General features: G+C 38.9%; 2 protein-coding genes across 3 annotated transcripts; one reads left to right on the top strand and one right to left on the bottom strand.

Moving 5' to 3' along the window:
* Positions 1-1159: 1159 nt before the first annotated feature.
* ddhd1b (DDHD domain containing 1b) lies at positions 1160-23940 on the bottom strand. Its single transcript, XM_039692847.2, has 14 exons — positions 23869-23940; positions 22877-23660; positions 20115-20291; positions 19641-19769; positions 17191-17338; positions 17004-17113; positions 16799-16905; positions 16329-16576; positions 13669-13744; positions 13429-13578; positions 12418-12482; positions 12040-12218; positions 7733-7981; positions 1160-4581 (listed from the first exon to the last, which is right to left on the bottom strand). The coding sequence occupies exons 1-14, from the start codon at positions 23875-23877 to the stop codon at positions 4400-4402; spliced, it is 2613 nt and encodes an 870-aa protein (XP_039548781.2). The 5' UTR covers positions 23878-23940; the 3' UTR covers positions 1160-4399.
* On the top strand, positions 23644-27946 carry cgrrf1 (cell growth regulator with ring finger domain 1). Of its 2 annotated transcripts, none has more exons than XM_089118493.1 (6): positions 23644-24024; positions 25241-25377; positions 25459-25636; positions 26824-26971; positions 27052-27159; positions 27367-27946. In XM_089118493.1, the coding sequence occupies exons 2-6, from the start codon at positions 25317-25319 to the stop codon at positions 27679-27681; spliced, it is 810 nt and encodes a 269-aa protein (XP_088974619.1). In that variant the 5' UTR covers positions 23644-24024; positions 25241-25316; the 3' UTR covers positions 27682-27946. The 2 variants fall into 2 exon arrangements, with proteins under 2 accessions (XP_088974619.1, XP_039548958.2); XM_039693024.2 differs by lacking the exon at positions 23644-24024 and adding an exon at positions 24800-25064.
* The last annotated feature ends 42 nt before the right edge of the window (positions 27947-27988 follow it).

The following is a 27988-nucleotide window of genomic DNA, read 5'->3' as shown; positions in this document are numbered from 1 at the left end:
TTAGCACTAAAAGTCTTTTTAGCGGCTCCTCCCCCCATTAGTGGAGATTTCAAGTTTCATATGACAAAATACCGCAACACTATTTTATAATCAAAACCTTTTCTAATCTTGACAAAACACATATCGTTGGAAAGGTCTGAGACTCTAGGTTCCATGTTTGGTGATTGTTTTGTGACAGAATTGTATTAATTTGTGACTGAAGAATGCGTCAAAAAATAATAATAAAAAATAAAAAAAATAAAAATCATGGAATGTTGCTGTCACCTGTGGCTATTTTTTGGCCACTTAACAAACACTTAAACAAAATCTCATGGGTACTTTAATTTTTGTGATATCAACTTCAAATTTGGAACGCAACTTGGTTAGACATATGCCTTTGTTTTTTTTAGCAATTGAAGAATGAAAAATTAAAAATGATTTTGTAAAATATTGTGTAAACCATATACTATATATATATATATATATATATATATATATATATATAATAAAAATATAATAAAAAAGTAAAATGTAGCAATAATCTGCTGAGTGTCTTGTTTCTTTAAAAAGAGACCAACCTTAGGTCTATTATCCCAAAGCATTCATGAATTAAAAACATTTCAGTTAGGACAATGTATTTTCACATCCATGATCATAAGGGGTTTGATTTTATCCTGCAATTTTATAATTTCCATCATTATCAAAGCCAGACTGTAAAGGCATAACAACATCTCAAATTATTTGCATGCCATTGGTGGAATAGAAAATAGAAATTTAAAATGTATAAGCAAGCGCACAAGTGCAATTTACCATCTTAACACATAACAAACACCGGCCGAAAAAATTTGGTATTAGTATTAGCAAATACAAAAAAAAAAAAAAAAAAAGGATTTACATCAAAATACAGTTGAGTTTTATATTATGCACAGCATTTGACATTATAACAACAAATATATGTCAAGCATTTAACCTTCCATTTTAAAAGTGCACAGTATAGGCTATTGGTGACCTGTGACACAACACACCAGCTGTCTATTGTGTATTGCTAAAACTAAATGACCCCTCAGAGATTAATTAAGTTATATTGCTTTCCATTTACCTCAAGGTCCACAGCAACAACACTAGTTGATGTCAGACTAGAGTCAGGATATAAAAGTAATTCACAGAATGAGACATAACAGGCAGTCAATATCAACTTTAATGAAAATCACGAGGTTCGTAAAAGAGGAACAGCTCGGTGTTCACTGAAGCTAAACATGAAGAGACACACTGGAGTCCAGTTCTAGTATATATGCACATAATGCAGACCGTACCCTCTGACCACAGACCTAATGAAGATCTCACTGTTCAGTTTATTGGCACATTCAAGGGTGAGGTAAGGAGCCATGTTAAGTGCTTTTCTCTTGTCATCGTAAAGGCATGGGGGTGTCGATTTCCAGGACTACTGTAAACAAATCATACAAAATGAATACATAAAACATGAACTTAACACACACACACACACAAAAAAAAAAAGATAATCATTTCAAAATGGCAAAGTCTTTGTGACGGTGTGGTTCTTAGTGCAGCAATACATTAGAAAACAGTTTGATATGCCGATTGCACATTGTTGGCATAAAAGAGTGCCATATATGAAAAATGTTAAGTGTGTTTCAACCTGAAAGAACTAACAGGGCATCCAGTTTTAAGGATTTTTTTTTTTCAGTTAAGCCTCTGTGGACTTTCATGCATGTCAAAGCATAAATTCTAATTCAGTGGAGATAATCATAGCAAAGGGTGCATTTCAAATATGCAGTAGATTTCAGTGTCTATCATGCGATTGTAGAAGAGATATCCTAATATCTCTGTGTATCAGGAAAAAAAGTAGAGGGAACATGACCGGAAATGTCTTTAAAGGAATAGTTCACCTAAAAATACCAATTCTGTCATCATTCTCCCCTATGAGATTCCAAACCCATATGACTTCCTTTCTTCAATGCGAGACAAGTGGATCATTTCTTAAAAGGATTGTTCAGCCACACCCCCACACCCCCCCCCCCCCCCCAAAAAAAACCCAAAATTAAATTCTGTCATCATTAACTCACCCTTTATTACAAACCTGTGCAAGTTTCTTTCTTCTGTTGAAATATAAATATATTATTATATTAATATATTATTTTGGGTTCAACAGAAGAAAGAAACTTGGACAGGTTTGTAACAACATTAGGGTGAGTAAATGATGACACAATTTTCATTTCACAGCAAAAACTCCAGTGTTAAATGAACTCTCCGGGGAGTTTGTATGGCTCCAAACTAAAATATGAGTGTTAAATTAACACTCAAGACTGTTGAAGTTAATGAGCTAATTAAGAGATTCATTGAGTGATTATTGGCCATCATTGAAGACACCTGACGTTAACAAGCAGAATCCCCAATGGAGAAAATCTAGTTTTTTGTCACCATTATGGTGATCAGTAGTTACTTTAGTTGGGCTCTTGACTCGTAAATCATTAATTTTAGATTTTGTTTGGCTGTTGTTACCAAGTTTTAACTGTTAGATGAACAAAGAGAAAAGTTGATCAGGTGATCTTATGTTATGTTTCAACACCTGACCTGAATCATAAAACTCATTTAGAGAGTTATGTTTACCTTGTTGATGACAGCAGCCTTGTGATTATACAGCAAATGATTTTCAGCATTTTCGATAAAATTCTAAAATTGTCTTAAAATTTGTTTTTGATCAAAAGACTTTAAAATTTACTTTATTTAGGCACTGCTGACATCAATAATCAGCCACTGATACTCAACAATAGCGACAATAATTAAGCATGTTGCAGTGCATTCTGGGTGCCACCAATCAAAACTCATTCATGGGTCCCATCATGTATTGCAATATGAATAAATTATGATCGGAATTGTTTTAGTAATTTCCTTTCCCTAATTGAATATTCTGTTTATCACCATTGTTGAGATTCATACACGAATTCTAGATTAGATGTCTGTGTGCCTAATATATATATATATATATATTGTATGCTGTAATCAACAATATACATTTAAGTGTTTTAAGTTTTTTAACATAACCAACACCCCCTGATCAAATTTTCTATTTGTTCTCTTTGCCAAGAGCCCAACTAAAGCAAACACTGATCTCCATAATGGATAGATTTTCTCCTTTGATGATTCTGCTTGTTAATATCAGGTGTCTTCAATAATGGCCAATCATCACTCAATGAATCACTTAATTATCTCATTACTCTTGAGTGTTAATTTCACACTCATATTTTAACACTTTACCACTCTTCAGTCTGGAGCCAAATAAACTTCATTTCATTTAACACAGGAGTTTTTGCTGTGTGGGTGAACTATCCCTTTAAGAATGCACTGGATTAAGAATATACAACATGTTTGGGGAATACCAAATTAAATTTAGATCTGTTCACATAAAATTCAAACGAATGGCAATATTTTCCCTTTTATGAAATTTTATGGTGCTTTTTGAAACATAAAAGCTTCAGTCTTCAAAGTTATTATCGCTATCTAAAATTAAACCATTAAAAAATGGTTTTGTCACTTAATAAAATAAGAGACAACTGAAATAAATTAAAGTCAATATTTCCCTTTAACAAAGCATTTAAGTTTTAGTTTTAGTAAATTTTAAACCAAAATTTACAAAACCTGTATAGACATAAAAAAATAAACTAATAAAAATGACAAAAACAAAAAACAAAATTACTAAAAGTTTAACTAAAATGTAAATGAAAATATGACAAAAGTTTATCAATTATACCATATAAAACTGGTCTCCATTGATTGTAATAACAAAAGCGACTAGTAAAATTCTTCAAAATATATCCTTTTGTAGTCACATGGATTTGGAACATGAGGGAGAATACTGTATATAATGATGTGGTTATGTGCACTGCTTCCATCGACTATCAACTCAATATTTGGCCACTTTTAGATTAGATTATTCTTTTAGCATCTAAATAAAGTAAACATAGGAGTAATTCTTAATTTGTAAAAAAAAAAAAAAAAAATCTTTAGAACGTATAATTGTTTAGCCAATAAATAATCACATCGGACGCATTTCTCAAACCCTTCTGATTGTGAACCTCCAATTCAGCAGATTCTTGTCAGTCATGCTATCCAACCACAAGTTCATACACATCAGTCAATATGAAGAGTTTGCAACTTTGCGAAGATTCAAGGTGTGAATTGTCCAACCTGAAACAAGTAGGATCATTGTCATCATTTCATCGATCGAGGTTAAGAACAATCCTAGTTTGCGGATGTAGGGGAGAGAGTAAGTCTCTTCCTAAGGTGTGCTTCTAAAATTAAGGAAACAAGGCAAGGATCCCTGACGCACAGTGAACAAGGTCTGCTAAACTAAATTAAGAGAGTGATCAAGGGTGCTAGAGTTCATATGTGTGTGTGTGTGTTATGAGTCAGGGTTGTCCTCTGTCATGTCATTCACTTCATTTGGCCTGTACATGAACGTTAGCAGAAACAGAGCCACATCGTGTGAGCACCAATAAGCCGTGTGTGATGTCACCGCTGACCAATAGCGGCTTTCCACCAGGCCCTCCCTCAGCTCAAAGTCGATGCGTTTCTCAAGCTCCACTGCAAAACAGTAAATAGAAGGACAGGTGTTAGAGGTCTGACGAATTTCTCTGCACAAGCAAATTTACAAAAAATCAAAGATCTCCATGGAAGTCGTTTCCGCCTCAGAGTAAAAAACTATTTAGTGCAACTGCGACTGTCGTAACTTTATATCAAACAATTTTACTTTATAACTTTAAAGTTAGCAAATTATAACTTATCTCTCCAAATTGGGACTATGGGCCCTATCATTCACACAGCGCAATGCGGCGCTAGGCGTGAATCAAGTGTTTTTTGCTAGTTTCAGCCTGACGTCGCTATTATTTTTTTAATAATTATAAATCATTACGTCCTTCGCCAAGTCACGTCACGCCACGTAGTGTGTTCTTGTTTAAATAGCAAATGCATTTGCGCCCATTTGTGTGCGCTGGTTTGAAAACGAGGTGCGTTCAGGGGCATTTTTCCCGTCGTTGAACTAGCAAAAGATTCGGAAACGACCTAAATGCACTTGCGCCATACGCATTAGACAATGCGCTTAGATCATTATAATAGGGCCCTATATCTATATTCCATCCAAAGATTCAAATTTAACAAAATTGTAATAAAAAACGTGCAAATAAAGCGCCATTTCCATCCCATGTGTTAAAGAGAACAAAACGATCACTTCCTGGGAAATTGGCGCAAAAAATAAATGACTATGACTTCCATCTCAGAGCTTTGCGTTATCTTGCGTTCGGTTGCCTGATGTTTAGGAACGCAATCGTGTGAGACAATTCTGGAAGGTGATGGAACTATGGAAATATTTTGATGACAGACTTTGGCTCAGGCATTTCAGAATGACCAAACCAACATTTGAGATGCTGTGCGATGAAATTGGTCCACTGGTTAGTCCAGTTATCCAATTACATCCAATGCTGAGGCAAAGTCAAGGCAGTTTTTTGTTGCGCATCAAGAAATGTATTTTTTTTAATGATTGTTTCCATCATTGTTAATGCGCTTCCATCATAGTTAAAGCAACACCAAGTAACTTTTCCTCTGCAGTCGCCCTACAGGTTGGAAGCAGAATTGTCCATTACCGCTATAGTAAAACATCGTTTAAATAGTAATTTAGCCTACCGCAGCCGACTGTCGCACACATGCTCGCAGTTTATTCAGCGCCAGCTTTGGAATGAATGATGTTCACAGACAAGGTAGAGTATGTTGCATTATTTCATGAAAGTATGATGTATTGCGACATCAGAAACGAAGAAAAATTAAATAAAGACTATCGCGACATTTGACGTAAAGCAAGTTAAATTTGTAGTTTTATTATTTCTCATTAGAACTACAAAAACGCAACCCGATCTGGCAATCTTACATAGCGTATAGCAGATATAGGACCGCAAAGCGAATCCAGAAGTGCCTTTCACCCTGTTACGACTTAATGAACCACTGAAACGATTTTGGAAACATTATTTTAAGGTAAAAAAAAAAAAAAATCTAACTTAGTGTTGCTTTAATGTGCTTCCGTCATGGTTAATGCACATATCTTCTTATCAGATAAAAAAAAAAATATCTGCCAATATCTGTCAATTGAGTGCACAGGTTTTTTTTTTTTTTTTTTTTTTTTTTTTTTGTGTGTTTCCATCCACCATTTAAGTGGATGGTAATATACCTAATTCTTAGAATTGAGACTTTATATCTTCAATTTGTGAATTTATATATTAAAATGTGATTTCATATTGTAACTTTGTGAACATGATTTTATATCTCGCACTTGTGATTTTGTTTCTGGCAACTGTGACTTTATATCTGCAAAATAATTTCACATCTCGCTATACGTTTTTCATAATTGCGACTTTATATCTCCCACTGTGTCTATATATCTGGCAATGTGACTATATTTCATATTTTGTGTCTTACAATTGCAACTTTATTTCTTGAAATTGTGAGTTTATTTTATAAAACAGGGCTATCTCTTTTAGAGGCCTGCATTTCAGCCCGAGCCCGACGGGCCCCGACTTATTTACACTCCTCGGGCCGGGCTTCGGGCCAATTTTAACGTCATAGTTCACACGCGGGCCGGGCCTCGGGCCTGTTTTAGGCTTATCTTTTTTATAGTCTATTTTAGATATTACTTAAAATAAAATATGAGAAGATGACTATTGAAAAGCAAACATAGAAAGACGTTTTATAACCTATCATACTGACATATATGACTGACAGTCTGCTCACGGCACGCACACGCGCACACAGGTTTCCCGGCAACGCGATCCGCGCGACCGGCTCGTTCTCTGTCCCGCCAGCAGCAGAAGTAGTGAGCGCGACTTTAGCGCAGCTGGAAAAAGTACGACTGGATTAAAACTTTCCACGGTGGATGGTGCTTTTTCTGCACGATGCTCTGTAAGAGACTGTTTAGGAGGTTGTCTTGTTGTTTTTTGTTTGATTGGACTTTAGTTTCATGAGTCTGTTGGAAACTTTTGGAAATACGAATGGCCATGTTCTGTAGTGAAGACTTGATTTTTGAGGTAAGATAACCTGCATGTTTGTTTTTAATGCAATTTATTTGATTTGTTTAGATTGCATTCTCTGTATTGTATTGTATTGTAATTTGTATTGTACGAGCGCTGTTGCGAGCAGCGGAGCAGTTTGCCTCAGCTTTTCAAAAATGACAATAAACGTTTAACAAACGTTTAAACTAACGTTAACTGTCTGTGTGAATATGTTTAAGTTGTTTTATATATATGGATTTTATTGTAGCCAAGTAAAGTGTTGATTTGAGAGGCTATAAATGGATCAAACATGTTTAACTCGCTGTTGGGTGCTTGGTCGTCATAAAAAAATAAATAAAAAGAAACATTTGCCTTAATTAACTTTATAAAGAAATGAAAATAATCTAAACGGTAACTACTTTGCCATTGAGGACCAAACATATCTGTTTAAATGACTGCTGCAACAGGGCAGGCTGTGTAAGGTTTTTTTTTTTTTTTTTAAATAACGGGCTCGGGTCGGACTCGGGCTGATCATTCTGATGAGCTGTCGGACACGGGCCGGGCTAAGGCCTGGACGTCTCGGGCCAGGGCCGGGCTAGGGCCTAGATTTAAGGCCCGTGCAGGGCTCTAATCTCTTTAAGTTAACCTTATATCTCAATTTAGACTTTAAACCAGCAGTGCACAATATCTGAGCCACTTACAGGAGGAGTTATCCATAATGACAGAGGCCGACTGCGACATGCTGGTGTCTCCTGCCTTCTCCTCGATTTTCTCCTCAATCTTCTCCTCCGGTTTATCATCTAACTCCACAGATCTGCCCTCTTCCCCTTTCTCACATGTCCCACCTTCTGAGTCTAATGGCTCCTCCTCCACACCCCCCACCTGTCCACTCGAGCGGGAAAACCTGGAGAACAGGATCCCTCCAATGCCTTTACCTATACTTGCCGCTCCTGTGGAAAAATACACATGCATGTAGTTACTGTTACATTTTAAAGCCCTGACTTCAAGAACTTGACTCTCCCCTGGTTATTTCTTAGGCAGTTTCAAAGAAGCCATAGAAAGCCAGTGTCTCCATTGTTGTATGCAATGAGCAATGCAACAGTAGAGTGTTGTATTCATTGACTAAAAAAAGAAAGCAAAACATAAAATAAACTAATTAAGGATGAATTTGACTAATAACATTGCTGTTTTTTCCCCTAAGGTTTCTATAGATATTGTTACAGTGAATTCTTTTGGCCTCGATAACCATGGTGTGAAAAATCTGAACATGATAGCCCTAATTGCATATAATGGATATTTCCCATATGTAAATTTAAGACTTAGCCGTCTTTTCGGCTCAAGACTTTTCAAGACTTTTAAGTCTGTTTTTTTCCACCACCAGGGTTGGAGGCTTTCCTGAGGCAGCGGGAACTGTAGAGATCTGTTCCAAGGAGGGGAGAAGGCAGCCCATGATAATCGACCCTCTGAATCGCTTTCCTCTCTGCTACAGTGCAGCCACTAAACCCCACACAAATACAGTATTTTAGTATGCTCTCTATGGAGCATCGGTAAAAAGACACAAGCAGATTTTCAGTCAGATGGTTCTTCCAGAGTATCCCCAGGAGGCAAAATCTCTGCTGTGCTTTCTTTATTAGTGCTGTGGTATTGGCACTCCACTCAATGTGGACGCCCAGATCCTGTAGTCTATGATCAGCTCTTTGGTCTTGGTGGTGTTAAGGACCAAGTTATTTTCTATACACCACACAGACAGCCGCTCCACCTCGTCTCCCGATATTCAGACTCATTCTCCTTTAAGATGCATCCTACAACAGTGATATCCTCAGCCAACTTTATGATGGCATTGCTGGAGTGTGCAGGGATGCAGTCTGGAGTGTAGAGGGAGTAGAGTTGGGGGCTCAGCACACATCCCTGATGGGAGCCAGGGTTAAGACTGAGGAGATCTAAGGGTCTATATCCTGACCCTCTGGGAGCAATCCGATCCTTTAGTCCTTTATCCAGAAGCAGATGGGATGAGGTAGTCCTAAGGCTGAATTCCAATTCTCTGTCTTACCCCTTCCCCTCACCCCTTCCCCTTAGTTTTGCGCGTTCATGTGAGAGGAAGGGCTATCCCAATTCTCATTTTGATCTAGGGGTAGGGGTAAGGTGAAGGGGTATATACCCCTTAAAACCAAGAATTTTCGCGAGCTTACTTGAAACCAAGGGGTAAGAAATGCACAAGTTTTTTTTAATGATTGATAAAAAAAAACGACCGTCTCGTTTTGTGCTCTACACAATTATTTGCAACTATGTTGTTTATTGAAACGTTTTTAAAGTTTTTTAAAAATCGCTACTTTGCTACGCTAGGCTATGCTAACGTTACATTGCTGATTTGCACAATCAGTCCCACATTTCAAGATCGCCCAAAATGTCCGGGATTCAGCTTTTGCTTTCTACAGTCGCCATTCATTATGTGTACATTATTTGACACAGACACATACGTGATGAGCTTCTCAGATGATGCATTCAGCTTTAAACGGATCCCGACTGAGATGAAAACACAGGAATATTAGATCAACATTCAGATTCACCGATTTAAATGAATGAATTCAGTCCGACTGAAACAACACCTTGTGCATGTAAACATAATGAATAGTGAAGACGGAAAGCAAAAGCCCAATCCCGGACATTTTGACGGCATCTTGAAAGTTTCGAGAAGTTTGTGATCAACACTTGTTGCCCCGGGTGACAAAGACGCAAGTTAAGGACGATGTAAGATGACGTAACCGAGTGGCGTCTCATTTCATAGGGGTATGTTTGCACTAGCGCTTACCACTCGGTTTCGAGGGACAAGGGCTAGGGGTAAGACGAAGGGGAAGGGGTAAGACAGAAAATTGGGATTCAGCCTAAGTCTGCCAACTTTGTTACCAGTCTGGGGGAGGATGTTATTAAATGTGGAGATAAAGTCCAGAAAGAGAAGCCTAAATTAGCTCCCCTGCAGAGCAGTGTGAAGAGCTGTGGCTATGGCATCCTCTGCAGATTGATTTTGTAGCTCTGTATGCAAACTGATGTGTTGAATATAGGTGTAAGCCCGGTAATGATATGCAATAATAGGTGTCAATGCCACTGGGAGGTAATCATAAAGGGACAGATTTACTAAAAGCTTGTGCCAACGCAAACCCTCGTTGGCGTTAAAAAACTGTCAGGATTTACTAAAGACATGCACTGAAAAATTGGTGCTGAAAAGGCACAGAGAGGGTTATTTTTGCAGCTACACGTCTTAAACCAGACGCTACCTGGTAGATTGCGTTGGTCATTATTGGAAATTATCCGGGTGTCGGTGTTCTTTCATTTGCACGTCGTCTGTAGATCACGTGCAGAACTTTCCACTCTCATTGGCGCTGTTTTAGAATTGCGCTCTCATGCTATAGATTGATCCTAAGCATCCTAAGATGGTAGATGTAATGTGGCTGCCTTGGTAGACTCCAGCTCAAAACAGGCAAAGAAATAGTTCAACTCCTCCGCCATTGATGCATCACTGTGAGCAGCTGAGAGGTTGCTGGATCTGTGGTCAACGTCAATGCGTTAACTTGTGCAATTAATTCAAAATGTTTAATATGTCACAATCTGCTCAGTTAGTGGTATTTTCACGCAATACCATTTCTAGGGTTTACAAAGAATGGTGTGAAAAGGGAAAAACGTCCAGTATGCGGCAGTCCTGTGGGTGAAAATGCCTTGTTGATGCTAGAGGTCAGAGGAGAATGGGCCGACTGATTCAAGCTGATAGAAGAGCAACTTTGACTGAAATAACCACTCGTTACAACCGAGGTATGCAGCAAAACATTTTTGAAGCCACAACACGCACAACCTTGAGGTGGATGGGCTACAACAGCAGAAGACCCCACCGGGTACCCATTATCTCCACTACAAATAGGAAAAAGAGGCTCCAATTTGCAAGAGCTCACCAAAATTGGACAGTTGAAGACTGGAAAACTGTTGCCTGATCTGATGAGTCTCGATTTCTGTTGAGACGTTCAGATGGTAGAGTCAGAATTTGACAGAATGAGAACATGGATCCATCATGCCTTGTTACCACTGTGCAGGCTGGTGGTGGTGGTGTAATGGTGTGGGGGATGTTTTCTTGACACACTTTAGGCCCCTTATTGCCAATTGGGCATCGTTTAAATGCCACTGCCTACCTGAGAATTGTTTCTGACCATGTCCATCCCTTTATGCCTACCATGTACCCATCCTCTGATGGCTACTTCCAGCAGGATAATGCACCATGTCACAAAGCTTGAATCATTTCAAATTGGTTTCTTGAACATGACAATGAGTTCACTGTACTAAAATGGCCCCCACAGTCACCAGATCTCAACCCAATAGAGCATCTTTGGGATGTGGTGGAACGGGAGCTTTGTGCCCTGGATGTGCATCCCACAAATCTCCCATCCATCGGCTGCAAGATGCTATTCTATCAATATGGGCCAACATTTCTAAAGAATGCTTTCAGCACCTTGTTGAATCAATTCCACGTAGAATTAAGGCAGTACTGAAGACGAAAGGGGGTCAAACACAGTATTAGTATGGTGTTCCTAATAATCATTTAGATACACACACACACACACACACACACACACACACACACACACACACACACATATATATATATATATATATACACACACATCTCCACACATACAAATACATACACACACACATACAAACATACATATATATACACACACCTTGAAGATGTATTATTGGTAAGGGTGTTTCTAAATCTTCAGTTGTGTGACACTTGCTAATTGCTTTCTATTGATCTGATGCTTTGCTGAGTTGTTTCTGTTTATCGCTTTCCACATTCAAATCAAAAGCTTTAAACTGCAGATGCTCAGTAATTGAAGGCAGACCGCCATTATCTCAATATTTGGGAACCGTAATTCTACTCATACATCACACATACATCCTGCACTCCCTGCAACTGTTTTACACTTCAAGTCATCTTTAACGATCTTCCTCTCCATCTCACCCATGATGCTGGCCTTGCCCAGGTTGGTAATAGACTCGCCGTAGTGTCTGCGGGGCTGTGGAGGGGAGGTGCATGGGCTCGGGAGGCTCTCCGTATCGGACACATAGGCACTTTCCTTTGACGGATTCAGTAGATTGGGACGGATCTGGTCATATGGTGTGGGGCTGGTGGTGTTATACCTAAAAACATTTTTTTTTTTTTTTTTAATCTGTTTACACTTAAGTATGTCCAAAAATCTATATTTTATTGATAAAAAAAATCTTATTGATTACTTAATCCTTAATGATTATTAGTAAAAAAATAAAAACGAAAAAAAAAATTCTTCTGATTAAAATATTTTCTAAAATTGAAATTGAGGTAAAGCATCATTTTACCCACCAGTGAATCTGGACAGGTGATATATTGCTGTAATGCTTCAGGATGAGAGGCTCCAACCTGTATGCCTGCAGGAAACCATTTTTCTTTATTTAGATGTTATTCATATTTTCATATTTAGAAGCTATTCATATTCTCTGACTGATATTTGGATATTAATGCAACGCACTAAACTGTTTATTCAAAGCAATGAAACAAGAAATGCATAACGTTTAAACTAACATCTATATATTTTGCCGTTTTTTCCCCCGTCTTTTTTTTCTCTCCTTTATTTGTACTTGTGTGTGTGTGTGTGAAGTTCATTGGTCTCTTACTTTGTATAAGCTCCTATGTCTTGTTTATAAAACACTAACATTTTATAATGTGAGTTTTTGTAAAATACACTAACACTATCATTTCATACATTGCATAAATAATTATAAATAAAACAGCATTATGTATGTACAGAATAGTTTAATACAAAGAGCTGCACAAAGTCTTGAATCTTGAGACATGTTTTTTTTTTAAATTTGAACTTTTAATTCTGAACATTACACAATAGCTTTATATGTTGAACAGATTTAGGCTTTTATTCACATATAAACATTCCTCGACTCGCGGACATGCGGTAAGTTATGATAAATGGAAGCTCAAGAATGTTCGCATGACGCGCAATGACCAATGAGGTTAATTCTCGTGTTTATGTTTGCTGATCAATGTTTATATGAATAAAAGCCTAAATGAAATCTGCTCATCTTATAAAGCGATTGAGTCTCTTCAGGAAATTTTGACTAAATCACTTCTTGACTTAATCTCTTTTTGGGTGAACTAACCCTTTAATATTAACCAAGATTAATAAATGCAGTAGAAGTATTGTTCATTGTTAGTCCATATTAACTAATGTCAAGAAATGAAACCTTAGAAGTAAAATGTTTGGTAACACTTTAGAATAAGACATTTTAATATACTGTATATGGACCTGTACTGAGAAATCTGATCCTAGGCTATCTTATACTCCAAAAAAGCATCACTCACTACAGGATCAGTGGGATGGAAGATGTTGAAAAGCCGCTGACAGATATGTTTAGGTAGGATGTTGTCCTGCGTTCCGTCGGATCCAGGACGGACACCTCGCAAAGCCAAGAAAACAGCCAGAGGAGATCCCATGCAGAAGAAGTTCTCCACCTACAACCCCAAATCACATGGTTTATTACACGAAACTTACACAAACAGATGGTGGGAATGAGAAGAGAAGGTTCATTTATTCTAACATACCTTGAATTTCAGGGCTGGAGAGGGTCTTGAGGTTGACGTTTGGACATGCTGAAGCTTATCTTCCAAATCCCTCATTCTGCAGATGAATATTAAATTAGATTTTTTGGAGAGGAACAGTACACACACCAGATTAAGAGAGGGATTATCATTATGGAGTAGAGTGTACACAAAATTAAAAACCTTTAAATAATACATAACCCTTTGAAAGCATCGGAAACAACATGAGAGCAGTAAAATCAATGCAACTGAACAAATGGATAATACATTAAGAACTAACAGAAAATGATTGATCTTTCGAAATGTTAGTGTATTGTACAGCTGAAATTAAAGTTAAAATAACAATAACAACTAGACTTTTACTTTTTCTGAAGAAAACAAGAGTGGTGTTAGCCTGTGCAAAACTGGTGGCCACAATGCAAGAGTGAATGGTTATTATACATTGTTAAACGGATACAAAGGCAGGGCTAGGAAACTGGCCTAAAAAAAACTTTCCTGCAGAGTCCTAACCAACAAACACACCCGAACACGATAATCAAGGGCTGCGTCCCAAAGCTTAAAAATGCTGCCTTTGGAGGATGCATTCTAAGGTAGGAAGGCATCAAGGCACATCTGAATCCAATGATAGCATGTTCATAAAGTGAGTGGATGTTGGGTTACTTGCAATGGATGTTAGCATGTTGATACAGTGTTCTGAGTGGGCATTGCTAGTGTGTTCTAGATGGATGTTAGCATGTTGATAGTGTGTTCTGAGTGGATGTTGGGTTACTTGCTAGTGTGTTCTAGGTAGATGTTAGCATGTTGAGTCTGTGTTCTAAATGGTTCTTGGGTAACTTGCTAGTATGTTCTGGGTGGATGGTAGCATGTTGATAGTGTGTTCTGAGTGGATGTTGGGTTACTTGCTAGTGTGTTCTGAGTAGATCTTAGCATGTTGATACTGTGTTCTTCTTGGGTTACTTGCTAGTGTGTTCTAGGTAGATGTTAGCATGTTGATACTGTGTTCTAAATGGTTCTTGGGTTACTTGCTAGTGTGTTCTGGGTGGATGTTAGCATGTTGATACTGTGTTCTAATGGTTCTTGGGTTACTTGCTAGTGTGTTCTAGGTAGATGTTAGCATGTTGATACTGTGTTTTAAATGGTTCTTGGGTTATTTGCTAGTATGTTCTGGGTGGATGTTAGCATGTTGATACTGTGTTTTAATGGTTCTTGGGTTACTTGCTAGTGTGTTCTAGTGTGTTGGGTTACTTGCTAGTGGTTGTTGGGTTACTTGCTAGTGTGTCCTGGGTGGATGTTAGCATGTTGATACTGTGTTCTTCTTGGGTTACTTGCTAGTGTGTTCTGGGTGGATGTTAGCATGACTGTGTTCTAAATGGTTCTTGGGTTACTTGCCAGTGTGTTCTGGGTGGATGTTAGCATGTTGATACTGTGTTCTTCTTGGGTTACTTGCTAGTGTTTTCTGGGTGGATGTTAGCATGTTGATACTGTGTTCTTAATGGTTCTTGGGTTACTTGCTAGTGTGTTCTAGGTAGATGTTAGCATGTTGATACTGTGTTCTAAATGGTTATTGGTTTACTTGCTAGTGTGTTCTGGGATGGATGTTAGCATGTTGATACTGTGTTCTAATGGTTTTTGGGTTACTTGCTAGTGTGTTCTAGGTAGATGTTAGCATGTTGATACTGTGTTCTAAATGGTTCTTGGGTTACTTGCTAGTGTGTTCTGGGTGGATGTTAGCATGTTGATACTGTGTTCTAATGGTTCTTGGGTTACTTGCTAGTGTGTTCTAGGTAGATGTCATAGACATATACACTAGACCTCACCTTGGGGCTCTAAGCATGCGTCAAAACCGCCGCCATCTTGGAACAGGGGTCTTGTCATAGGAAGTAGCTAGGTAAGGCTGCTATCTCTGCCTTTACGTCGAATTCATTGATGGTGGCGGACTTTTGTGCAGCTTATGATGTTCACGGATGAAATCTGAACTAGGAAGAATGTTTAAAAAAAAAAAAAAATTTCTTTTTGGAATCAATGATAAATGCATGTCTGACCGTTGGAACAAACCAAAAAAACAAGAAAAATCGCATTCATGATGAGTTATGGTGATTTTATTTCCGTTAGACCTGTGTCTACTACATTGACGCTGATGCATTAAAGTGGAGGGGCTCCCCTGTTTCAAGATGGCGGCTCTATTGACGCATTCGTTCCAATGAACTGCCGTAGCCAAGGTGAAGTCTAGTGTATATGTCTATGGGTAGATGTTAGCATGTTGATACTGTGTTCTAAATGGTTCTTGGGTTACTTGCTAGTGTGTTCTAGTGTGTTGGGTTACTTGCTAGTGGTTGTTGGGTTACTTGCTAGTGTGTTCTGGGTGGATGTTAGCATGTTGATACTGTGTTTTGAGTGGTTGTTGGGTTACTTGCTAGTGTGTTCTGGGTAGATGTTTGCATGTTGATACTGTGTCTTATAAAAGTGCACAAGTTACATAAATACTAGACATTAGCAGAGTTGCATATTTAATGAGCATATATTGAATTTCTGAAATTTTTAGTGTTGTTTTTCCATGTAGAAATCCAAAAGGCACCACTATGCCAGAGTGTTCTGCATGATTGCTTACATCTTTTACTTAATTTCATGGGAGTGTAGAGTGTAACTATAATTAGCATGTAAACCTTAAGCATGTCATACGAAGATCCTCCAGTAGCTGACGCTCTTGTCTGCTTACATCAGCCTCCACGGCATCTGCCACGTCTTTGTGAACAAAGCGCACAGGGTCCCACCCTGTCATGATGTCAAAGGTGATGACACAGCCGAGTGAGTGGGAGACGATGGACACCTTTCCTTTCTCTGCGAATTCTGGGTTGCGCTCGCAGAAGAGCATGTAGAGTCGGTTCAGCTCTTTGGTTAGACCCCGGGTGATCTGAGGATGCAAGTGCAGAGAGCGTGAAACGAACAAGTGTGACACTTTATTCGTGCAATAGAAAAGAGTGGGACAGAGTGTGTGAGTGGGACATTTTAATAACGTCCCATTCTTTTTAATAGCTTTAAAGCACAAATATGATGCTATAAAAATATTGTATATGGAGAGCTGAAAAAAAGAGCAAAATGAATGAAAGAGTAGATAACTATAGATGTAAATCACCTCATCCCTGTACAAAGGGCTTGTGTAGTACATAATGTCCATTGCACTGCTGTTCAGCATGTCTCTCAGACCTCGCACTTTGTCTGGAGTAATAGAGTCCACGGTGTCTGAAAAAGTAGATTTTATCATAAATAAACCATAATCATGTCTATCACTGATAATAGTATGGACTTTATATAATTTTATCATTGTCCATAGGCAATACCTCCATCAAGGGAGAGTTTAGATCGCCATTCAACAGGAAGGAACTCAACGTGTTCATTTGTTCGGTCAGAAAAGTGCTTCTCCTCCATCTTGCGGGCAGCATCACGCATCCTAAACCGTCAATGAAATGCATCAGTTTCAGGGCTAGATGTTGTTTGCAGACTCAGCTGTGTGATTTGTGGACTTACATGCTTGTATTTCTAATGATCCGCCCCTGATCCATCTTTTGGCCAATCCCATGTACCACAAAGACTATGTGCGTCGTTTCAGGGGGCGTGTCCTCTAGAGCCGCCTCCTCCACGTAACCTCGGTGGAGACGCGTCCCACTACTGGAGGCTAACCAGACATACTAAATTGATAACCATGCACTTCGTTTTATCTTTAATTCTAACAGTGACTTCCCTTGTGAAAAGAAGTGCACTTAACTGTATTGAATGTACAATCTAAAACCATTTTTAAATACTTGTTGCAGATAATATAATATTAATTAATTCAAATAAAAGGCCACTTAAGTGTACTTGAAAGAGATTTTAAAATATGCACTTAGTAATAATACTGAATTAAAAAGTTTTGAAGTGTACTTCTTTTTCACAAAGGTTAGTTCACCCGAAATTGAAAATGCTGTCATCATTTACCTCATGTCGCTCCAAAACCATTAGACTTTCGTTCATGTTCAGAATACAAATAAGGATATTTTTAATCAAATCTAACTAATCCATATGAATCGAGAGGTTTAGTCCAGATTTTCTGAAAAGACAAGATCGCTTTATATGATGAACAGATTTTATTTAAGGATTTTATTCACATATAAACATTGATCAGTGAACATAAAGAGAGGCTTAACCAAACCTGCTTGATTAGCAAGAACCAACCTCTATCAGGAGCTCAAACGTGCTGCGTAACACGATAATGAACCTCATTGGTTCTTGTTGAAGCTCAAACGTGCTGCGTAACATGAGAATGAACCTCATTGGTTCTTTCTGAAGCTCAAACGTGCTGCGTAACATGAGAATGAAACTCATTGGTTCTTTCTGAAGCTCAAACGTGCTGCGTAACACGAGAATGAACCTCATTGGTTCTTTCTGAAGCTCAAACGTGCTGCGTAACACGAGAATGAACCTCATTGGTTCTTTCTGAAACTCAAAAGTGCTGCCTAACACGAGAATGAAACTCATTGGTTCTTTCTGAAGCTCAAACGTGCTGCTTAACACGAGAATGAACCTCATTGGTTCTTTCTGAAGCTCAAACGTGCTGCGTAACACGAGAATGAACCTCATTGGTTCTTTCTGAAGCTCAAAAGTGCTGCGTAACAAGAGAATTAACCTCATTGGTTCTTTCTGAAGCTCAAACGTGCTGCGTAACACGAGAATGAACCTCATTGGTTCTTTCTGAAGCTCAAACGTGCTGCGTAACACGAGAATGAACCTCATTGGTTCTTTCTGAAGCTCAAACATGCTGCGTAACAAGAGAATGAACCTCATTGGTTCTTGCTGAAGCTCAAACGTGCTGCGTAACACGAGAATGAACCTCATTGGTTCTTGCTGAAGCTCAAACGTGCTGCGTAACACGAGAATGAACCTCATTGGTTCTTGTTGAAGCTCAAACGTGCTGCGTAACACGAGAATGAACCTCATTGGTTCTTTCTGAAGCTCAAATGTGCTGCTTAACACAAGAATGAAACTCATTGGTTCTTTCTGAAGCTCAAACGTGCTGCTTAACACGAGAATGAACCTCATTGGTTCTTTCTGAAGCTCAAACGTGCTGCGTAACACGAGAATGAAACTCATTGGTTCTTTCTGAAGCTCAAACGTGCTGCTTAACACGAGAATGAACCTCATTGGTTCTTTCTGAAGCTCAAACGTGCTGCGTAACACGAGAATGAACCTCATTGGTTCTTGCTGAAGCTCAAATGTACTGCGTGACAAGAATGAATCTGTTCATCATATAAACCAATTGTGTCTCCTAAGAAAATTTGGACTAAACCTCTCAATTCATGTGGATTATTTTTATAATCTCTATATGAACTTTTTGAAGGGTCAAACTGCTAGTTGCGTAGCTGTCAATGGAGGGACAGAAAGCTCTCATATTTCATGAAAACAACTTCATTTGTTTTTCGAAGGAGAACTAAAGTCTTACAGGTTTGGAGGTACATAAGGGTAAGTAATCAATGACATAATTTTAATTTTTGGGTAAACCCAATCTTTAAAGATCACATAAAATGTTAAATGTTTTTATTTTGGCTTTTAGTTCATGTCTATTTGTTTTGAAATCATGTGTATGCTAGTGTACTCCAATAATGCAGATCTTCATTTCATTTGAGAAAAAAAGACTCAAAATATTGATGACTCACGGATTTTTGTCCAAACAAATGCACATTCGCCCCACAGTAATCGTCTAGCAAGTGGTGAATCATGTGCTGAATCTACACTTTTATATGGCACAAATAGTACGAGTAAATAGTATGCCAGTATGTTATTTTCGAGCCATTTAGCCTATTTAGTAAATTGGGCCTTCAGTTTTTCTGCTCAAGAAAATACAAAACATAACATAGAACATTGAACTCATCAATCCATTTCATGTGGTCTACAAGTAAACAACACCACAGAGAAAGTACTTACTAATCAAGGCTGTTACAAACCTTTTGAGAACCCCAGTTTCTGAGTGACGGTTCGTGCAATCTTAGAGGTGGTGGCGTCGCTGTAAAGGTACACTTCATCCACGCTGTGCCAGTCCACATGGCTCCGGCTCAGTTTCAAACTGTGAATGGCTGAGTGAATTAAGGGCAGAAGTCAAACAGGTCTGTTTCAAATTACCTGATTGTTAAGTAATCTTAAGTGGTCTAACTAGATCAGTTTGTTTTAATTAAGGGTCGTTTTAAGTATTCGCAAACATAACTGAAACTCGATTCGATTCCAGTACACAAGTCTGTTTAACTTAGTTCAAATGTGTTATGATGACACAAACAGGATGTCTGGGTTAGGATGTAGCCTATTCATGACTGGTCCTCTGGGTCAGCTGAAAGCTTCAATGTTAAGTCGATCTTTTTTGTGTGCTTGACCCCTAGTACAAAGCCTCCCTAACCCTGAGTCCTATTGGTTCCATTGTCAGTTACCATCTTTGCTGTCCACCGTGATGGCCACCGCTTCCGTGTCGAATGTGTCTTTCATCTGCTGGCCTCGGAAACAGGCCAGGTGCTCCAGTTCAATGAGGTCACTGTCCACTTCCTCCAGAGGCAACCAGGTACCGTCCGTGAACCATTGGCCTCTCATGACCGGGATGTGGTCCTGTTCTGTAAAGACAAGCAGTCCGAATTGTTGTCCTAAAGCAACAATTCATCTGACTTAAGCACACTGTACATTTTTTGGTTTACAGTTGTGTTTCTGTTGTCGTGGGGTAAAATCACGAGTCTTTGCTCACCTAAGCGTCATGTTTAGCAATCATTTGGTAATGGGCTTTATGCCCAGCTGCACTACTTCCTGAACTTCAGCCAGCTCCTTGTTTCCTGTTTGCCATTATTGGTCAAATTGATTAATTCAGGTGTACCTGACCTCAGTAGTCATGGCAACAATAATCAGACACACCTGAATTAATCAATTTGGCCAATAATGGCAGACAGGAAACAAGGAGCTGGCTGAAGTTCAGGAAGTAGTGCAGCTGGGCATAAAGCCAATTCCTATTGTTTTGTTTTATGAGGTTTATTGTGTCTGTGGAGTAGCATTCAAGTAAGTTTATCATTTTACTTGGTAACTTGTAATGTCAATAATAAATGACTTGACTTGACTTGACGGTGCGGTCACATTTACCCTTGTTTTTTGAATTTTAGGACACAGAACTCATTTTTGCGTTTCACCTGTTTGTGTTTTTAGAATGCCATGTCCTGCGCTAGACGCTGCAAAAGACGCAAGAGCGAGCGCATCGGATAAAGATGTCCGTCGAGGATTTATATTGAAAAACAATGGAAGAGTAACGCAGTGGAATGTAACAGATAATATACCCGGTATTACCCGACGCCGTACTGTGTTATTTGCTGAAAGCCACTAGAGACTCTTGTTTTGTGAAGCTACTTTTATTTTGACACTGGACTGAGAACACACTATGCATACATACATTTTCATACAAACATAACACATTATTTGTTTTGCGTGATTTAACACCAGTTAGCACTTAGCACTGATATGTGGGTGTCAATGATTGTGTATTGTTTGTTGTTCCTGTCCTCACCATGTCCTTTTTCTTTAGTTAACATGTATTTGGTCATTAATTTCACTATATTGATTTATGTATTGTACTAAGAACACAAACAAGACTGGTCACCATGTTAAATGTTTCTTGTTTTCAATAGACCTCTTGAAGAAAATAAATAGTCATACTTACCCAGATAGCAAACTGACATTGAATCAACGTGGAAATATGACATCGAAACAACGTTGATCTGACATTGTTTTGCTCATCGAATAACGTTGAACCAACGTCAGACGTGTCATTCTTTCAAAACTAACGGAAAATCAACTTGAAATCAACGTGTTGTTTCAACGTTATGAAAGCAAACCAATTTTCGATTTTCATTTAGCTTTGAAGAATGCCGCGTCTGACGTTGGTTCAACGTTAATTCGATGAGCAAAATCAACGTTGTTTCAATGTCATGAGAGACGTCGTTTCCACGTTGATTCAATGTCAGTTTCCTGTCTGGGTAGGTACCGGAACATTTTTAAAATACCAAACAGACGAAACCCGGTCACAGTATCTGCCACCATTTTAAATATCTATTTCCCGCCAATAGAAGGCAGAGTTAATAGTTCTCATGTCATTGTTAACCCGTAATAATTAATTGAGTTTGTTTTGTTTCCAATGTTTTTGTATTCTAACAGTTTATCTTTAGTCTAAGTGGGAGGGGCTTATCATTTTTAAGAGGGCCTCTCAGTGTTGTAAAGAGGCTCGTAGAGTGAGTTGGTTGGTGTTTCTTACTGGACTTTGGGTCAATTTATTGACATATCCGAAAGTCTGTTAATTAATAACTTTGAACAGCTTATTTTATTTTTTAAACGGACGGTACGTTCGGTACATTCGATACGTTACATTCAGAGCAGTGGTGCTGCACACCCTGTCTCTGTTACAGTCATATTCAAACATTGACGTAAAATCTGGCACAGTTCATGTTCCAGGGTCAAGTTTGGATATGGATGCTTTAAGATTTGAGAGCTAGCCTACATGCAGGGATTTTTGGTAATAACAACAAAATAGTGTTGGGTGAAACAAATTATTAAGTAATCTAATCACTGTAAATTGATTTTCCCGTGAAAAAAAAAAGTAAATGAAGGAATTATTCATAATTTAATGACAGTTAGCTTACTTCTGATGCACCTGAATTAAACTAGTCTAAATACAACAAAAGTGGTTTTAACGTCAACATTTAATGTTTGGCTAAATGTGTTTTAATGTAACCTTCTGCCTTTACACACCTTCGTCAGTTTAAGAATAATGTAGTTAAGAATCAAAAGTGCAGTTTCATGTCTATAATTGTATTGTTTAACTAAAGTAGAAAGAAGACTTTTTATAGAGAGTAGTTACAGTAATCGAATCACATCTAAACTTCAAGTAATTATAGTAGAGTGGTATCAATTACTTTTTAAGAGTAACTTGCCCAACACTTAAACTATGGTATGGCATCAGAGAAGATTTGGAATACAGTATTTTTTACTTTTAAGATACTTTTATGGCGCTTTTGAGCAGCTACATGTAATATCGTTGTACGTCTATAGGTTAACATTCGGCAAAACCTCTCTTGTTTTCCAAACTCCACATAACAACTATGTTTGAAAAATTAGGCATTCTTGTTTGTTTTGTTCAGAGTAATAATCTTATAAAAACACTCACGGTTCCAGTATACAGGATAACAGTCTTTCCCTTTAATGTCCACCTCGTAGAGTCCTCCACGGACACACACTGCCTCCACATTTATGCTTTCCGACTCCAGCTCCGTCTCGTCTGTTGAGCAGCATCCCGCATCCGAGTTCTCGGGTCCCGGTGCCGACGCTGCCGCAGCCGCCGCGGACTGTCTCCGGACCGCCGGTTCTCCACATTCTGACGGAGACTCGAATAAATCCTCTGCTTCCTCACTGGTATCCCTCCGTCTGACCTTGTTCGGGTTAAGCTCGCAGAATTTGCGATAAGCCAACTCAATTTTCAGAGAATCGTGTCCAACAAACGGTTTCCATGTCCTCTTGTCCTCTTTGTAGAACCAGCGCACCTCTTCGGGTCCGAGTTCCGTTACAACTTCCCCACGATGGCGCGAGCTGTTGGAGCGGTTGCGCTTTTTCGTGGTGACGTTCCCGTCGCTCTCGCTGTAGTTCGGGTCGCTGGGGATGTCGAGATAATCCGAGTCCGGATCAGAACCGAGACGGCCATGATAGACGGGGAAACCCTCATCCACCAGGCCTAGCATCAGTTCGCGTTGGCCTAGGGGAAGTGGCAGATGCATGTCTATGCCCGACTGCACCGCATTCATCCCGCCGTGAATCGCGTCGCCCATGGGCTCGTCAAAGCAAGACGTATACGAATCATCCATCCTTCCCCATTCATTCCCGCTGACATTTTCCCTGCTTTCCGAACAACTCAAAGACGTTTTGTCCTGACAAGCGCTCATCGCTGTCAACGCTTTCTGGAAAACAGCAAACAGAGCGATTTCAGCACCGGTCAGCTGATTATAATAACAACAAATCTAACGATGTCAAAACCTCTCCTTCCTCCGGCGCGACCAAAGCGGTCAGCATCTGTACAGATGCGTCAATCACAGACGCCGAACCTGAAGCGCCATTGATTACCAATTCACTTTTACAGTCCTCAACTTATTGGGCGGACACGCCAACCTGTTTCATTAATATGCCGACTGTATTTCTCCCCGTGGAGCCCCTCTGCTCTGTAGCGACGTCCGATGATGAGTGAACGGATCTTTCTGTTGAGTCGGATCTTGCTATTCACGCATCAGTCTAAACGAGTCGTCAAACGATTCATCTGTCCAAACGGTTCGTGACTGTTTTCGAAACATAATATCATTTTTTATCACAGCTGACTGGAATCTGCCTTGTTATTTATATGGCTGATAAAATAGAAGTAGTTTTAGGATGCTATTTAACACAGACTGTATTTTGTGTTCTGAACTGAGTATGATACAAATTACAACCTTATTTTTAATCAAAAGTGTAGTTATTTTTAGTTCACAGATATAATCAATCAGGTTTAATTTCAAGACCTCTTCTTTATGGAAAAACGAAAAAAAAAAACATTTGTTGGCTTCACCGAAAATTTTAAAGGCGAGTGTTTTACTAAATTATTTCGAAATAATCTTAACATTCGTGTGTTCACTAATATAAAGCACAACTTTATTGGTTGTTGAATGGCTGTACATGGTCACAGAGAGCATGTTGAATAGGAAAGCTTTGTGAAGCTTTAAGTGAGTTTGTGAACTTCACTAAGTATGTATTTGACATTTTTATTCTGTTTTTTTAAATCACTGTTGTATATTTATTTTTGTATATTGTATGATGTTCAATAGAAGGTGCACATATAAAGTTAATGTAATGTAAATCTTTATTGTTTAAAAAAAAATGTCCAGATGACTCCGCAATTACTCGATGACGTAAAGACGGAATTTGTTTTGAACCGGTTCCAGCTACGATTTGTTTGAAAGAGCCGATTCGCAGAATGACTCTGACTTCTCTTCACTATCTTGCTGTAACGCTCCTCCCTATGCGTGACGGTATTGGTGTCATGTGCGCATTTGGTCCTCTGGGCCACCGTAGTAGCTAAGCTGTCACAACCGGAAGTTTACGTTGATGAGTGTTGCAGGGTGACAGCCAGACGCAACACTGAACAGGACAACCGCATTATTAATACTATTTTAATTATTTTATCATACGTGCAGGCATTTAATCGCATTGTATTAATGTAACACTTTAAGAATGGCCGCGGAGTTTTTAGTGATGTTGTATGAGTATTCTCCTCTCTTTTACATTGCTGTCATATCAGTATGTTTCATCATCACAGTAGCTGCTGTGTTGGGCTGGTAAGTGGAAGTTGATCAGAATAAATGAGCATTTGAGGCCAGTGTTGTGAACTATGTGTTTATTTCCCATCTGAGTCTGAATTGTCCATCTCCAGTGAGTTAACGTTAGTTCCCTTTTCAAAGCAGAAGTTGCTCTCTTAATCTTTGTCTCACTAACTTTAGTATCTCCTGTCAAGGTTTGGATTTGATGTTCCCGTCATTTTGCGCAGTTCAGATGAGACTGAATCTTTAATTCCTGTGCCTGAGAGGAAGATGGTGCAGGTGACCAATCCCTTTGCTTTGGAGATGGTCTCTCCAGCTGGGACAGTAACTGGTGAGAATCAACTCAACAATGTTCAGTCCATTTAAAATGAGTCAAAGGTAGTCCATAAGTGTGTGTGTGTGGTTGTGTCAGAGGGTGTGAGCTTGCGGCCGTATTGTCTTGAAGACTGTGTCCTCAGTTGTTTCTGGGGCTGTGGGGTCCCAGCGCTCCAGGCGGCCCTTCAGAGTCACCAGCGTGGGCTCCAACTCGACACACCAGAGCGGTTTCAAGAGGCTCTGCAGTTAAGCTATCTTCACCACCAAAGCTTCAAGTATCCTTTTAATTTAACTCTTATAGTAGTAGTGGCTCTGTAATAACATCCCACATCGTCCTTCTACTAGATCCATATGTGAAAATTGAGGTATGCTGTGCCACTTATTACTTAAAGGAGTAGTTCACTTTAAAAAAAATCCAAGTCATCCAAGATGTCCATGGCATTCTTTATTGAGTCGAAAAGAAATTAAGGTTTTTGATGAAAACATTCCAGGATTTTTCTCCATATAATGCACTTCACTAGGAACCAAACGGTTCAAGGTCCAAAAGACAGTTTCAGTGCAAACTGTTCAAAGGGTTTTAAACGATTCCAGACGATGAATAAGGGTCTTATCAAGTGAAACGATGGTTCATTTAAAAAAAATAACAAAGTTTAATAAGCTCAACTTGTCTCTGTTCTGTGATGTGCGTTCGTGAATCGTGACTCTCCTATTTAAACTCATTCATCAATAAGAACGAATCTTTTCCTGAGTCAACTTTTCAACTTGTTCATTTTGTTTGTTGAATGAACCAAATGACTTGAAAAAAAGATTCGTTCATTTTGATAAACGAGTTCGAACAGGAGAGTCACGAACGCTCTTTTCGGCTGAAAAAAGAATGACATGGATATCTTGGATGACATGGGAGTGAGTAAATTATCAGCAAAAGTTTGAACTACTACTAAAGTGAACTACTCCTCTAAGCTATACAGAAAATATCAGAATCTATATTTCAGGATGTGTAAGCCATCAACTAAAAATTAACAAATTGCATCAAATGGATAAAAAAATGACTTTTAGATACAGAACTTGCCTCACATTAAGGGTAGACTTATGTCATCATGATCAATGCACATAACTGCAAATATATAAATTAGTACATACACGATTTTACATTAAAACACCGAGATTTTCCTGACGTCTGGAAATAGAAAATGAAGGAAATTTACAGCTAATTGAGTCAAACTCACAGATAATTATTATTTGTGGAGCATCAGTATGATTTGAAATGTGAATGAAGTGTTTTCAAATTTGTAGCAAGGCACACTTCCACAGTCAAGACCACTAGTGTTTAGGGTGCCATTTGGGACAGGGCCTAATAATGCAGCTATATAGTGTGCCTTCCTGAAGAAGAGTGACGTGACAAACAGATCTTACACCACTCCCACTTTATAAATGCATAGTTTTGTCCTTAACATAATACAAGGATAGAGAAAGAAGAAAAAGTCGAATACCTCACCCAGATGCCACCAGATCTCGGAGTAACTGATTTTGGGTTGCTCCCCCGGGACCGATACCCTTTGGTAGCTGTGCTGACACTGGCCAATATGGAAACCAGGGACGACTACAATATCGTGAGCAGCCGAGAGTCTCTCATTATCAGATTTGTTTGATGGGAACAGGTGCAGTCCGTCAATAGCCTGTTGTTTTCTAGGTGGCCAGTGTGACAGTCCTCCATGTTCCTGATGGCAAATACAGACTCTCTGCCAGAATCTTGTTCCAGTATCTTCTCACGGCGCATGGGAACTTTTACGATCTGAAGGTGTGAAAATGTACACATCGCTAAGATTTGTAATGTTTTTAAAAGTCTCTTCTGCTCACCAAGCTGCATTTGTTCTTGCCATAGTCCTATTTTGTGTGCTCATTTTGATCACATTTAACCTTCATCATCACCCAGCATCCCTGAAGCAAAATTAATTAAGTTGTCGTTAATTTTGTCTCGTGTGCTTAACTTGTTCCTTTTTCACAGCCTCTCTTCATGTCTGCAGACAACAGCAACTTGCCTGGATCCACAGAGCCTTCGACTAGCACTCAAGACGCTGAGCCGCCATGTGAAAAGGGGGAGGAGTCTGATTCAGAGGGGGAGTGGCCTGATACTCAAGGCAAGGACTGTGTGGTGTGTCAAAATGCACAGACGAACAGAGTGCTTCTGCCGTGCCGACATGCATGCGTATGCGACGGCTGCGTGTGCCGCTTCCAGCATTGTCCGATCTGCAGAGCTTTCGTCCTTGAATCCTTTGCGCTGTCGAACCGACCGACTCATGATATTGAAGAGGACGACTAAACCTATTCAAATTCAGTATTAAAAGGCCAGCCTTTGTTGGAAAGGCTAAACCCGAAAAGGAACCATTGTAGCATCTTCAAGGTTAATAGATGCAGGCAGCTGACCTTTAACCCCACATATGGACACTTCTAGAATTATTTCAATTTTAGGCTTTTGAAGTTTGTGCTTGTAAAATGTGTTTAAAATAGAGATTTTAAGTTGAATAGGATATTTATTTATTTTTTCAATATATTGTTTGAACTAACAAATACATGATTCAGAATGACTCGTTGTGGAGTTTTTTCTTGTGGAGATTGAAGAACAGCAA

This window comes from Pimephales promelas, chromosome 13, assembly GCF_988280905.1.
Source record: "Pimephales promelas chromosome 13, fPimPro1.hap1.1, whole genome shotgun sequence".
NCBI classification, from domain to species: domain Eukaryota; kingdom Metazoa; phylum Chordata; class Actinopteri; order Cypriniformes; family Leuciscidae; genus Pimephales; species Pimephales promelas.
The sequence above is the reverse complement of the archived record's forward strand: the minus strand, read 5'-3'. Positions and strand labels throughout refer to the sequence as shown.

Bases quoted from the DNA above. Each gene is read 5' to 3' on its own strand.
- ddhd1b (XM_039692847.2), bottom strand. The intron at 13,745-16,328 runs GTTTACATGCTA...ATTCATCTGCAG, and splicing joins CTTCGTATGACATGCTTAAG to AATGAGGGATTTGGAAGATA. The intron at 12,483-13,428 runs GTGAGTGATGCT...GGTTTCCTGCAG, and splicing joins TCCATCCCACTGATCCTGTA to GCATACAGGTTGGAGCCTCT.
- cgrrf1 (XM_039693024.2), top strand. From the start codon at position 24,961: ATGGCCGCGGAGTTTTTAGTGATGTTGTATGAGTATTCTCCTCTCTTT. The intron at 25,065-25,240 runs GTAAGTGGAAGT...TCTCCTGTCAAG, and splicing joins GTAGCTGCTGTGTTGGGCTG to GTTTGGATTTGATGTTCCCG. The intron at 26,972-27,051 runs GTGAGCAGCCGA...GTTGTTTTCTAG, and splicing joins CCAGGGACGACTACAATATC to GTGGCCAGTGTGACAGTCCT.